This window comes from Leptinotarsa decemlineata, unplaced genomic scaffold (assembly GCF_025532065.1).
Source record: "Leptinotarsa decemlineata unplaced genomic scaffold, Ldec_3_MD MMD2_tig00026328_RagTag_RagTag, whole genome shotgun sequence".
Classification (NCBI taxonomy): domain Eukaryota; kingdom Metazoa; phylum Arthropoda; class Insecta; order Coleoptera; family Chrysomelidae; genus Leptinotarsa; species Leptinotarsa decemlineata.
This window is the reverse complement of record NW_027412688.1, coordinates 22251518-22267129: the sequence shown is the minus strand read 5'-3', so window position 1 is coordinate 22267129 and position 15612 is coordinate 22251518. Positions and strand designations below refer to the sequence as shown.

Below are 15612 nucleotides of genomic sequence, written 5' to 3'. Positions count from 1 at the left end.
ATTCAAAAATTAAATAATCTGATGTCAGTATGGGAAATGACAACAAATTCTTTATCAAAACTAATTAAAAAACCAATATAAAATTATGAAGTGAGTATTCAAGTTAATATTACAAGGAGCCTACAATGAACTTGTAGAAACCAAAACTAGCTACTACCAAAAGCTTTAAAAAAATTTATTAAAAAAAAATCCGAAATAACTTAAAAAAATATTTATTACTTTAAAATTGTATACATGTGTGCTAATATATTTTCTGATATGTGTATTTTGCTGTTGATAATCATGTTTTATACTCAAAGTATATTCAATCATCATTTATTTTGTTTCAGTTCTGATTTATCCTCATTTCTGTTTTTCTGTTTGTACTCAGTTATGGTACAGTTTTGAATCATTGTTTTTTCCCTATTATAAATATGTATGTTACTTAGGAAAATGAGTCTTTATTATTGTTTTTGTGATCTATGTGAAAACCAAATCAGTACTTCTTGTGATACCATTTGAATCACCGAAACTTCACATTGATGTGGCCCCAGTAGATAATTGAATTAGGAAGTTTTCGAGCTGCACTATTCTCTTGTCCTAATTGTTGCCTCTATGCTGCCAGTACCAACAAAATCAAGTAAGAGATAGTGCAAACCTATGGAATTTCCCCACATATTTTGAAAAATCAAACTACAGTCCACTAAGTTTCAAAATATTTCTTGGGGAACCGTTAATTTCGAGAAACAAAAAGTTATAGGGGCAACCCTGAATTGGTTTACACATGGTATATTATTATTATCATTATCTCCATCGATATGACTTTTCAGTACTCACCTATATCGCACTTATCACTATTTTGGGACACACAGCGCCCTTTATTGTTAACCCTCCAGTCATCCAAACAGGAGATACATGTAGTCTTGTTGCACTCACTGCACCCTGGTGGGCACTCTATGCATTCTCTTTGCTCCACATCTGCATAATGATGGGCGGGGCACTCCTTGATGCAGCGCCCTTCGTGCCATAAGGTGTTGTATGGACAGGAGATGCACTGAGAGCTATTACTGCCAGAACACGTTTCACAAGATTCATGACAAGATGTACAACTGTAAAAAATATGAAGAGGTTTCAACGATGGAAAAATTGAACAAACATACATTTCTTCCTATATAATATAAAAAATGATGTCACCTCTAACATAATTCTTGTTCATCAATGATTGTTAATATTCACACTTCCAATGTATTTACTCTATATTATTTCATTTGAGACATCTTAACAAACACCTCAGAAAGGTAATTACATGTAGAGGTAAGTCCTAGGAATCGCACTTCGAAAGGTAAGACCTTGTTAATCCTTAGCTCCCACAAGTTTCAACTTCGGAGAGTTGACGTTCACAGGGTAGCCACAGCTGGTTAAATAATCCTACAATTTTGTACCCGGATGCTCATTTCAAACCAAAATGGAGTTATTGAAATAATCGTGTAGGAAGTGCGTCCAATACTAAGAACTGGTAAAGATTTTAGTGGAACAAAGAGTCCACAAGATGAATTGTAGAATTTTCTAAATGCGTACCATCTGACCTGTGTTGGGAATTGTACGTCAAAAGGAAAACTTCGTTAATTCTTAGCGCATACAAGTTTTGACTTACAAGATTATCGTTCAGGAGGGGCGACATCTTTCTAATGGAAAACAGATTTTCACCAACTTCACCTTGAAGCATGTAACATAATGAATCTACTGTAAAATGTAGTAAATGTGACATGGTGCCCTTTACCTCTGGGATGGAGAATTGTACATTTTCATCAAACATCTACACAAGGTATATAAATATTACTGGATTTCGTTCATTCTCACACATGAGAGGTTCACAAAAGAAAAACGTACAATACAGGAAAAGAAAAACGTACAAAACAGGAAATAGCAGCCAGTATTGGTTTATCAAGGGGTATTTTAGATGATATAATAAGGAAGAAAAAGTTTAGGTTAAGAATAAATGAAATGTCGAATTTTAAAAACAAAGAAAACCAAGATAAATACCTATATTTTCAAAGAACTAGGTATGAAGGTGGTGTTTAAAACAAGTCATACACTACAGAGCCTTTTAGGAAATCCAAAAGACAAAGTCGAGAATTCGGAAAAGTCTGGAATTTACGAAATTAAATGTAAGGACTGCGACGCAAAATATTATGGATAGACAAAAAGATCAGAAAAATCAGCAGTCGCCCATCATATTTTATAACAAAACCATTCCATAGACTTCAGCTCATCAAGATTAGTTAGACAAGTTAACAACAACAGACATCTAGATGCTATAAGAGTGTAGAAATAAGTAAACATAATAATATTATGAATAACGATGGTAGACCAATACCTAATCGTATACTATATAGCTTGTTAAAATAATATTTTAATTATTAGATCTACCTGACTATTACATACAGACATATTGTAAAATTGATTCAAGACTAGTAGATAGGCTATATTGTGAAATTAATTTAAGAAACTTAAGACGCGGGTACCTAAGAGAGGTATCTATGGTATAAATAAGGATAACATTGTAAGTATATTTTCTTCCTCTTGAAGATGATCACTTGGTGATCGAAACACGTGTCGAGGTGTTAAAATAACGGTTTGATGTTGGGAAAAAACTCCAGTAATATATTACTACACCAAAGTTTCCAAACAGTGCATCACATCTATACAAAGTATTCAGATTGTTCCAAAAATCGAAAGATTTTTTGTTACATTGTTTTTTGTATCTGTGTGTCCTAAATTGAAAGAACTATGTGAACTGCCGAGTATCATATCAAAACCATGAGCCAAAGACAGAGGTTCAAATTGAGGCACAATTTCAACAATATATTATTGAAGAACATCTATCACCGAAATTTAAGTAATTCAAGTTTACAAATAGCTGCAATTACTCCAAAAAAAAATGATATCAAAATATATCACAAATAAAAAAGAATTTTGTGTTTCGCGGAAATTTTCATTGTTTGAAAATTTTATATATTAGGTATTGTATTTTTCAGTATTTTCATCTCAAACATTTCAGAAATGAAAGACATGTTATTCGATATTTGTTACAATTAAACCTCCCACCATCAATTCAAATTATAATTTTTGCAAGGAACACAATTCGAAAGTCTCGAACAGTATTCTGAAGTGTAATTGAATTATAATAATGAAAGTAGAGGTTTTACTCACCTATAATCGTCTGTTTCATATGTATTTGATGGACAGAAAGCTAAGCATTTATTTTGATACAATAACAAGTGATGGTCACAACTTGTACAATGATCTGGTCTATCTTGACATCCCACACAATTTGGTTGACAGGGGATACAAGTTTTTTCAGCAAAATCTAAAAAAAATTATTTTGGTAATGGCCTTATATTCATAATTTAATTTAAATTTTGAATACTTTCTAGGGTAAAGTTTTCAATAAATTATTCTTGGGGCCTACATTTCTTGCAGAAATCTTATTTTCATATATTAAGAACAAATCACTTTGAATTAGAATGAAGAGTATGGCATTTTTTTATTGAAAATTTAATTTTTGACCTGAAGTGATTTGCTTTTCACAAATAAAATAGTACGATTATTACCTAATGAACATCGTACACACAAGGGTTAAATAATAATCTAAATACTTAATAGGTGAAATTTTCATCAGCAACCTTCAGAGATCGTATTTTCCAACAAATATTTTTTGACCTCATTGGTTTGTTTTCGAAAAAAAAAACTGTTATTTTCTGTACAAAATGTTTTTTGTTGATTTCCTCATATCTAGCTCAAAAATTGTAAGGCTCCCAAGGTTTGTTGAATCAGACAAAGATTGTGTATTTGAAAGAATAATAAAAATTTTTTTTCAGGTCATGACTAGCAGTGGTCGTTTTTGAGATACCTACTCACAAAAAACTGAAGTTGCCGGATTTCCTTTGTTAGGTCTATCGCCTACACTTTAAATAAGTAATATAAAAATGAGGCGAAGATACTTTTCGTGATGTTTCATATTTGTTATGATCTGGTTTTTTCAACAATTTCATTAGCCACTATCATTAACTTCAGCCATTCATCAAAACACATATAATTTAAACGTTTCTCTTTGAAAAAACATCATAAGAGTCAGGTCATACAATTCCTGTCGAAGATGTTTCAAGAAGTTGACATCATTATTATTCATATATACAACTCGAACATAAATTAACTGCCAATATCTGTTAAAAATTGATAGATGCATCTCTACAAGTATTTGTAAAATATCACAAGTGTTCTTAAAAAATACAACAATGCATTTCTCGTAGTTTCTCTTTTAAAAAACGTCACTGAAAAATGTCTTCCAACAAAAGTCCAAATTATAGCTATCACAAATAGTCACGATGAAACCAAATCAGTTTATATTCCTTCATTTTACGGCTTACCCTGAAAACTTTCTCGACAGTACTTGTGAACTAAAGCAAAAACTTAAAAAATGCATAGGCATTCACATCTTTCGTGACAATTTTAAAGAAATATTTGGAAATGATGTAGATCGTTGAGCTCTACATATGAATATTATTGATCTCTACTTTCCTGAAACATTTCTGACAGGAAATTGGCAGACTCTGATTATGTTTTTTCTGAAGAGAAACGTGAAGAAATACGTCTATAAATTATCCATTTTGTTATGATATGACGAAAAAAAACCAAAGAAGAAAACCAGATGAAATTGGTTTATACCAAATTATAACAAACATGAATCAATATGAAAACTTTCTTTGACTTATTTTCCACGAATTTGAAAAGACGGAAATTTTGCAAAATACGAAATTGCAAGATTGCCAATTAAAATTTTGTTTATTTACTTAAAAAAAAATCACTCAACTATTGTATGTACGACATTGCGTATTAAAAAATATATATATATATATATATATATATATATATATATATATATATATATATATATATATATATATATATACATAGGAAAGCAACCAAAACAAATTTGAAATTGAAACCCTGGTAATGAGGCCAATTTCTATCATCTATCTGTACATACAATATCCAAGTGTAACTTCATGCTACTCTGAGCACAAGCCTGATAATTAAATCAACACCACATTTTCATACATCTAATGATTCAGTTAACCCAGTGATTACAACCATTCAGTAACCCCTAATTAGGATTAACTGTAAAGTAACATCATTTTCCTAGCTGTAACTCACTTTCATAATATCCTTCAGGACACTGCTGGAGGCATATATCAAGATCAACAACTCTAACGTGTCCTGGTGAGCAGGTGACACAACTTCTTTGATCTGGACCTGTGCATGTTTCACAAGCTTCGTGACATGGCTGACAAATATTCTGGAGATCAGAGTAGCTTCTTGGTGGACACGTTGATACGCACGTTCTGCAAACAAATTTAAATCAGTTTCGTAAGTTCTTGAATATAAGGAGGATTTACAACCAAATGTTCATGATTCGGATCTACTTTGGTAGAACCTTTAAAAACTAGTATTCAGTAGTGCTCTTGGGAACCCAAAATTTGTTCATCTGACAAAGCGGACTTTCTGTGTGTAACATTTTTAAAATATATTTTTGAAATTTTTTCATCTGTCTGGGTGCCCTTTATTGATATTCAGAATCCGGTTATTGAGAAAAATATTAGTTGAAAACAACGAACTTTCTCTCCTTTCAAGAGACTGGTCGTTGAGTCCATAAATCCAAAAAAAAACCACTTTTAATACACATCAGAACTTGAAAAACTTTTCTTGAATCGTGTTTCATCAATCAAAAGTAACTCTGCTTGTTTATTTCTGACAAAATGAAATATCACTTTTAGAATATGATGTAGGATAGTCACCTTATTAGATATAATTACATTAGCTTCCAGGAACTAGTTCTACTTTTCAATCACTTCAATGAGGGTAATAAAAAATCATTAACTGTTGACAATTCCATTCAGAAATTAATAAATTATTAAAAACTTTTCCATGAAATATTGTTGATATGACTGAAAACACCAAAAACGTAATTATTCCATTGATTTCAATGAGTTCCAAAAGCGTTACAGTTAAGGAAATATATTCATGCTTACTTATACTCAGGATTGTTTTTTAAGACTATGTAGTTTAACAAAATCAATCGAGCATCAAAGATTAGACATATGGCAAATTGAAACAGCGCTGTTTGGTTTTGAACCATTAATGCTTTGTTTTTGAGTTCCGGTTCTACCTAGTTGCCTTGTAATGAATGCAATTTCCTATTCGGGGTCGATGTTGAAGCTTGGCATTGCAGTAGACCCTGTTGACCCTTGTTTATATATCTTGGACAGGAAATGTTTGAATTTTCTTGTTTTAACCATAGAAGGCTTTTTTCTCAAAACAATTATATATCCTGCTCCATCTCTGAGGTCATTTTGACACCAGAGGTTTATCACAAAATTGGCAACTGGTGTAAACAGTAAAACTGTGACACTCTTAACCAGGTGCCAAACGTTTGACATAAGTTTGTCAGGCTGTAAATGCTAAATGACAATATAAGAAATGAGACAAATGTTTGGACCCATTGTTTCGATTGACACGGCTCAATTTCGTGATATTTGCCGTTTGAGTGTGTGTTCAATTACACGAAACTGCAAATTCTTTTGGTAACCTATTCGCACTTTTAACTATTTTCTCCGGAGCGATATGTCAGACAACGATAAAATAGGGGACGGTATTTTCAAAGACGACTTTTTAAAGGACTCGAGGGTGACATACAGTGAAAACACAGAAGATAACCCTTAATACCCTACGGCTGCAGAAGTACATGTTCTGTAGAACAGGAAAGTATCACGGAGAAATTGAAAAGATCCAAATAATTAACTCTTGATTTCTTTTATTGGTGCGGGCAAACTGGAATCTGCATCCCTCGAATAGCAAGCCCCAAGTACTGGGCTTGAGAAAAAGATTCTAATGAGTTTGGTAAAGGCGTTGATTGAACGGTGTCAAAGTGAAACCATAGGTTATCATTCACGTTATGGTTATACAAGTGCATAATTCACAGGAAAACGAAAAATATAATTTGATTTAAATGGCTGCTTAGGGTACATCACCCTGGGCGCCAGTTTCCCAGGGTCGCCCAAGGTGATCCTGGCAAGATTGCATCCTTTGATTCCATCCCATCCCTTTAGGGATTGAGCATGGGTGTAACATTTGGCTAGTTCCGCAATTGTCGAAGTCATCAGGCCGTAGGTGCCACTGCGTCCTAAAATTCCTAGTCCAGCCACTTCCTTGGCTAAAGAGTAGGCAATGCGATTACCTTCACTCCTGTCGTACCCTTTAACCCAACTCAGGATAATGTTATTATTTACGGAGGCTTTGGCTATATCTTGGTGACACTCTAGTACTAGCCCTGAGGTTACACGTTGTCTGTTTAAGGCTAATAGAGCTTGTCTGCTGTCAGTGCAGATTATATTTTTGCCAGAAATTCCTCTCCTGGTTATTTCTTTTCTGGCGATTGAGATATCAGCCATTTCTGTTTGGACCACGCTGGTATTTTTCCCATTCACCACTTAATCCTTAGGCTTAGTGGACTGGAGTACACTCTACATCCTGCGCCTACTTTGGTTTTGAGCGTATATATGCGTATTACATGTTACTCTGTATTTTGTTTTATTTGTATTTTGTAGGGTTTATTAAACACAAACCTGGGTTCAATTGCATCACTGGTTGCCTACAGCAAAGGTTGCGCATTAAGCACTTCCCGCCATAGGCCCAGCCTCAATTGACCCATTCCTACTTCGAGGTTTACACCAGTTGTGCGCAATCGTACCATGGCCATTAACACAACTTCCTTAAAGTATAGGTCCAGAGGGGTCAGACCCGTAATTAATTCCATTGCCGCGGTTGGTGTTGTTCCCATGGCTCCTGTGATGTTCAAACAATCAGACAATTAGTCGTCCTAGTGTCTTCTGACATGCTCATAAGCCACATATGCTCTTTTTACTCTACTCTGTAGGTGAGAGTTCCATGTTAGCTTCCTGTCGAGGATAGTACTAAGGTATTTCACCTCTTCAGAGAATTTCAGTTTGCTTTTGAAGATTTCGGGAGGTTTTAAGCCCGATAAACTTCTTTTCCTGGTTAAAAGGACCATATCAGACCTATGCCACTTATTTGACACGTTTTTCGGCGGTGTCACAATGTCAAATATATGTCGCTTTTGTCATATCGTGTACTCTTATCTTCACCCCAATGCACACTCAATTGCGGAACTGACTTATTCAACAAACGTAATTGTATGCATCAACGTAATTTATGCATGATAAAAAAGTTGTTCAGATTCAACTCCTACTTTTCAATATGATAAGCAAGCAACTTTCAGATAAAAAATCACGTTCTTCATTTTTATAATCCAAACTAAAACAAAAATGCACGGGTATACCTACACATTGAACATCACTCACAGGTAATAGCGTTATTATGGTCGATGTTGAATCAACTAAACTTACCTTTTACCTAACAGATATTGACATAATGATAATACTCACTTATCCATTCTTTTATTTCTGCAAGCAATACACTTTGTTGGACCTTTTCCAAAACATCCTTGTTCATCACATTGGTCATCACAGTTTTCTTTGATATCTTCATCTTTGTTGATGGAATTGTTTTCGTTAGCTCGAACTTTGGTATTTTTTCCATCAAGGGAACTAATGACTGCTTCAGGTTCAGACCCAGAAAAAGTATATATACCGGGAAAGTCTTGAAAATTTTTAAATATATCTTCTTCAAAAAAGTTATCCGTTACTGGAGTTACAGGTTGTGACTGAGTGGGAAACGAGAATGTGTTCAGTGGAGATCTCCAGGGAGTAGAGCGGGCACCATTAGTAGGCCGAAGTCTTACAGGATTCACAGAGGTGCCATAGAAAATGAGTTGCCATTTTTTTAAGATTCCTGGTTGGTTGACGTGGCGATTACCTAAAAATGTTTATAAACTTATAAAATACAACAGTGACTACAGTAATGAAAATAGTAGATATTTTGTAAATTATTTTGTGCGAAGCAAATATGATCTTTCATAAATTTGTTCATGAAATGAGCCCAGGTTATCAATTGCAAGTTTGATAGTAAATATTTGATCAAAATTCGTCATGCAATATATAATTCTGAGATTTAGGTTAATCGATTTACAATCATGAGTGGTTCAATTTGTGAATAAAATTATATTCTCCGAAGTACTTGGTACCAGTAAAAGTATTCATTATTTTTTTTTACCGTAGTCAGGTCAGGCCCTTTCCCCCGAAGCCCCGATACATTCGGGAGGGCGCGCTAGCATTATCAACCAACCTTTGCCTGGTTTGGTGATCCAAAATATTTTCAAATGCGGTTGTAGACAAACAATTTAGTTTTATGCCAACGTTTCAGACTTTATTAAATCCATCATGAGGGCTCAAACATTAGTTATCCATGTCAAAAAAACGTTCAAAATATATGTGTTAAACAACATATAGGTACAAACGAAAATGAGGACCAAGCAAATGAAAACACATACACCACAGACACATTAAAAATGAAAACGATATCTAACGATATCGTTTTCATTATCGATTTCTAACGATATCGTTTTCATTTTTAATGTATCTGTGGTGTATGTGTTTTCATTTGGTTAGGTTAGGTTAGGTTAGGTTCATTTGGTTGGCATAAAACTAAATTGTTTATCTACGAACATTTTTGATCCCTTTCCCAACCAATAAAAAAAACCGCATTTGATTATCAACCAACGCCCACTCCCAACACCGTGGTGTAAGTGATCATTGGGTCCGAGAATCATGTGCCTCGAGCAAGCGTAGTGAGCCAAGAATGACAGCCTTCTGCATCTGCCCGGCTAAGATTTCTGCCTTATTGCGGCAAGCCGGTATGATTTTAAGATTCGAGAGTAGAGAGGGCATCATTCCACCAATGACTCCAATAAGCAAAACAACCATCTTGACAGAGTGATATGGATAGAGTCTGCAGAGCTCGAAGAGAAAATCTCGATATTTTATCCGTTTTTCCTCCTCTTTTTGGACGATATTTGTCTCGCCGGGAGCTGAAAACTCCATGACAAATATCGTCTTGCTTTGCTGACGACAGCACACTCATCTCGTCATTTCATTTGGATTCCAGGACATCGGTTGAGGATGCACAACTTCACCGGCAGCAGGGGGTTGCATATCTTAATGAGGACATAGCAGTGATTTCGAATTGGGGTGAAACTAACCAGGTTCAATTCAATGTCACAAAAAGCCATGCATCGGTTTTCTCCAAAAAGATAAATGTCTCCGAACCGGATATAATATTGTCAGGACAGACAATTCCGCTTTCTGTTTCGATGAGTTTCTTGGGGGTTGAAATGGACACCAATAAGTTTTGGCACAATCATGTCGTTGGAATTGCAAAGGCTGCGTCTCAAAAGCTTATTACACTGTTCCGAACCAGAAAACTGTACCCACCTCAGCTTTATAAAGCTCAGATCAGACCTTGTTCTCATGTATGGAGATCCGCCTCTGAGCATACCTTGAAACTGCTGGATTCCATCCAGAAAAGAGCTACCCGCCTGATTGGAGACACAAACATCACTTGCAACCTTGATAGAGTCTGGACCATCGAAGAAAGGTTGGAGATTTGTCTCTCTTTCATAGATACTTTCACGGGAGGTGTTCAAGTGACTTGGCAAACGTCATTCCACCAAGAGCGGTACATATCTGAAATACGCGACGGACTGTGGCTGCTTATCGTTTTGAAGCTCAACTCAGTACACCTCAAACTTCACTTTTCAAGAACTCTTTCACTTGGAGAACTGCGCTTATATGGAATAAACTTCCTGGGAACGTCTTTCCAAATCGATTTGATCCAATATGAATTGCCACTTTCGTACAGGCACCGCTGTTAGAGCGCCTTAAGGATTTTTCTGCAGTGCTTGGGTTTTGTCCTTCAAAAAAATCATGTTACCAGATGAACTTCTGTTGATACAAACTGCTGATTCGCCTTTAGCCGAAGGAAGAATATAACTTTACAACTCCCAACACTCGATGAATTCATTTTGCATTTAAACATGAAGTCTTATGTGAATGTGAGGACTGAAGTAACATCTAATTTCACTACCAGATTGAAAATGAAGTCTTATGTGAATGTGAGGACTGAAGTAACATCTAATTTCACTACCAGATTGAAAAATTTGTCAAATAATACATATATGTACTCACCCCATACAAATTAAATTCAATCCTTCAAGTCACATACCTACATATTTTGATAAAATGTCTAACTGTTAAGTAGACTCGAGCTCACTTCAGGTTAATTTCTCATGATTTCAGTTGCTTTCAATTTCTAATTATTATTATTTTGCCACAGAAAGGCCTATATTGAAATAATCATACCAAGTGTTTCCATAACAAGTACCTTTGTTTTGTGAAACCCCTTCCTGGTCAGGTAACTTAGCTTCCTCAAATATAACATGGAAAAAATTACGTTTACCTATCATTACATGCAGGATTCACGCCTCTGCTTCGGACTAAAGCGGCAATTTCTATATTACATAAACAATATTGTGATAGAGCACCACAATATATGTTATGGGAGTAACTCTAGGCTTTGGGGTAACTTGTGTCGATCTTTTAAAATTTTCAAGTGTCAAAATAACTATACGACTGGTTTTTCGTGATTCTTATAGAAATTTGTTCGGTGAAATGAACAACAATTGATTTGTTTTGTCATTATCAACTCCTTTTACACTATTGATAAATATAAACGTTGCCACATATATTGCTACAACATTGAATTATCATGTAGGTATAAATTTTCTGCTTGAACTTGAAGTTTGTCATCATGGTTTATTTTCATTTCAGCATCCAGTCTTGTATGTATCATTTTTGTATTAGTGCTATTGCGTTTTTGATATGACCAATTCCTTTTGTTCAATTTTTTCTCTCATATTTATTAAAATTGTCATTGTATACTTTGTATGTTTGTGTATTGTGACTTGCTACAAATGTTTTCTACATAAGATAGTCAAGTAAAGTGTCTATCATCTATCTATCATATGATTAGGTATAAAAAAGCACAACAGTGTTGATTTGAAATACTTTAAGAGAAATAAAATTTCCATACCTCCGTTAACGATTTGCAAATGCCAGCGTCCTTCAGCCTTTTCACCCCAGAAGTGAACACTCAAGAATGGCCAATCGTCAAAATTCGAGCTGACCACGTCTCGCGGTCTCTCAAAAAGAAGTATCGATGTAGTACCCATCGGAGAAGTGAGCATAATCCTCAGATTTCCACGTGGAAAAAAGCGAAGTGTTATTTTGCATTGCACGTGTTCCAGAAATCGAACTTCGTTAAGAGTGCCACTACAGGCGTCGACGTCCGTGAAGAAGTTAAGAGTAGTACCTGGAATGTAATTGGCGAGATGAAATAATATCTGAGAGAATATTTTTTGTTCATTATTTCATAGACTATGACCAGTAAAGTTCCCATCCTATTTTGAATTTGAAATCAAATAATTTGAATTTGAAAATTGGGACTATTCCTCAAAATAACGAAAAAAGTATCCCCATTGTGTAAAGTTTCAGCTGCATGAAATAATTTCGATATTTTGACCATTTTTTGTAAATTGCATATTATTATTGGGAAATAAGACTGAATGTAACCTACATAAAATTTGTTTCACATGTGACCAAATTGTAATAAGTAGTCTCATTTGGATTTTATAGAATCAACACATTAGTGCTTCTTCAAAAAAATGTGTCTGAAATGAACCAATCATTATCAATACTGAGAAGTTTTAGGTTACCTTGAGTGTATTTTACTGCAACACTTTGGAGTTTTTGTGGAAGAAGATAGGATATGCTATTATTAATGAAAAATATATGATGTGGAATTTACTGGTCACACTGTATAAAGTGATTCATAATCACCAATGTAACAGAACTATGGGCTGATTTGGATTTTTAACAATATTCTTCAATATTACCTATAACATGTATCACTATACAGGGTGTCAATTTTAAAATTTCCCACCCTTAATATTTTCCTTTCGGAAAATGCCCATCAAAAAATAATGAGCCAGGATACCATTGGAAGCAGAATTGAACGCCAATCAAAAAGATGTGCTACTTGACCCCCCTTTCCATTCAAAATTATAAGGGTAACACCTACCCCTCCTAGGAGGTTGAACCACGAGGGCTACAAAAAGTCCTTGAAAGTGTCCCCCTTGACAATAAAATTTACCTGTTTTTTCGATTTTTCATACTATTTACTGGAAGGAAGATATTAAGGGTGGGAAGTTTTCAAATTGACGCCCTGTATATTGGACGACAACTGACTTTTTTCAATTTTTATAAACTGTAGAACTACAGACAATATTTATGTGTCCATAGTAGCTTGTGTTTAGTAAATCGAGGTCAACAAAACCCACCAAAATTTCAACTGTTTCATTTAAAATACATTTTGTATAAAGATTGTGTGTGGATATCATAATGTAGGTATATATTGACTTTTCAAGTCAATGTAAACATTATTACATGTATATTATAGCAACTCTTGCAGACTGAAAACCTATTTGCCAAGTTGACATACAGGTATTTGGATGACTTTTCGAATATTGCTTGCAGAAAAAAAAGTATTATTACGATGGAAAGTATATATGCTAGATTGTAACATCAAAAACTAATCAGTCATACAATAATGAAGTTCTGATCTATTTGAGAGTTTTATTCCCTAAAAAATTGGAGTCTTTTGACGAAAACCTTCAAAAATTTTGATTTTTTGTCCTTGTTAACCCATCACCTAAATAAAAAATTCCTAGATTTCCCTCTATTAGTTGTTCTAGAAATTATTTTCAATCCAAAATCATTTCAGGTAATAATGTCCGTTTCATTTAAAATACATTTTGTATAAAGAGTGTGTGTGGATATCATAAGTTTAATATACATGTAATAAGCTAAAATATAGGTACATGCAATGGTGTTTATATTGACTTTTCAAGTCAATATAAACACCATTACATGTATATTTTAGCAACTCCTGCAGACTGAAAACCTGTCTGCAAAATTGAAATATTACGATTGTAACATCAAAAACTTTTTAGTCATACAATAATGAAGTTCTGATCTATTTGAGAGTTTCATTCCCAGAAAAATTTGAGTCTCTTGACGAAAACATCCAAAAATTTAGATTTTTTGTTCTTGTTAACCCATAACCTAAATAAAAAATTCCTAAATTTTTCTCTAATAGTTATTCTAAAAATTATTTTCAATCCAAAATCAGTTCAGATAAAAAAGTCCGTTTATAAAAAAATATAGCAAAACTGCTATGGTACCAAATTCACAAAACATGTATGGGATTTTTTTTATACAAATTCATTAGTTTGTATTATGAAACTCACCATAAGCGGAATTGATCTGCTTCTCTTCAAGTATTTCTTGACTTTTGCAGATATGTTGGGGGGGAACAGTGGTCCATTTTTCTGCCAAAGTAACCAATGCACCAGCATCCATTAGACCGTAACCAAATTTGTGTGAAACTTTTCTCCTGACACCATTAACAACCCAACCTGATTCTTTCTCCAGAGGTGCCGATCTCGATGTTAGCACAACCAAAAATTGCATGTCTCTCCACGTGAGGGTAGGATTCGCCTCCAAGGCTAGGGCACAAATCCCAGCAGCTGAAAAACAAAAAAATGTCAGATACAACTGGAACATAATAAAACCTGTTAACTGGAACATAATAAAACCTGTTATTCAATTATTTTTGAAGAATACAGTTCCAATGGAGAACCTAATATAGTTGAATTGTCTATGAGTTATTTTGAACTTCCTTTAAAAAATTAGTGGGTTTTTCGTTAACCATCTATCAGCACTCTAAAATATCAACCCTTAGAAGTCTTCAAGTGATTTGTGCGATCATGTCCTTGTGTTCAATCAATAAAAAAATATTCTTTTTATATGAAGATAATATTTTATCGGCAAACTCCTTCATATAGGTACATAAAAGAATTTAAAATACATTTCTCAGGAAAATAATATGTTGAAATTATGACGAAATGATTGAAAATACAACTGACACTTATACATACATATATACAAATATGTACAACACATTGAACATTAAATATGAATACATATGTCTGAGAGAAATCTGATGAATAAAAAAATAGAAAATCAAAACATAATCATATACTACACCAACAATAACTGAATTTAGATTATTTACCTCATAATCCATATACACATTATACACTATAGGTAGTTTCCTTTGAGAGAAATATGTCAATAGTTTTTCTGATATTGTTGATAGATCTATTGTTTTTAAACTTATATGGTCATTACTTTTAGCTTTTAGCTCATTAGAATAATTGAGGGACAGGATAATCTCAAGTTATTATTTTGACGGATGAACCTGATAACTAACTCATACTGGGCTTTGAAAAACTCTTTGCAATATATTCTTGGCCGTTACTTTCAAATATATTTAATGACACGTTTTTGAAGATCTAAAATATAGTTGAACAACATTACAAGAAGTCCCCACCATAAATTGCATATTATTCAACAAAGACGTGGTTAACAATTTTTGTAGTTTTTCTACTGAGTTCATTTGATATGTATAATTTTCTAT

The 15612-nt window shown here is 33.9% G+C and overlaps 1 protein-coding gene across 6 annotated transcripts in view; it reads right to left on the bottom strand.

The window, feature by feature from the left end:
* Fur2 (furin-like protease 2) overlaps nucleotides 1-15612 on the bottom strand; it is a 1328139-nt gene that overhangs the window by 10182 nt on the left and 1302345 nt on the right. For all 6 annotated transcript variants that reach the window (XM_074181937.1, XM_074181935.1, XM_074181936.1 and 3 more), the window contains 6 exons: nucleotides 14381-14659; nucleotides 12106-12384; nucleotides 8505-8934; nucleotides 5197-5384; nucleotides 3193-3349; nucleotides 817-1088 (listed from right to left, as the gene is read on the bottom strand). In XM_074181937.1, coding sequence (XP_074038038.1) covers nucleotides 817-1088; nucleotides 3193-3349; nucleotides 5197-5384; nucleotides 8505-8934; nucleotides 12106-12384; nucleotides 14381-14659 — 1605 coding nt within the window. The remainder of the gene's footprint in view (nucleotides 1-816; nucleotides 1089-3192; nucleotides 3350-5196; nucleotides 5385-8504; nucleotides 8935-12105; nucleotides 12385-14380; nucleotides 14660-15612) is intronic.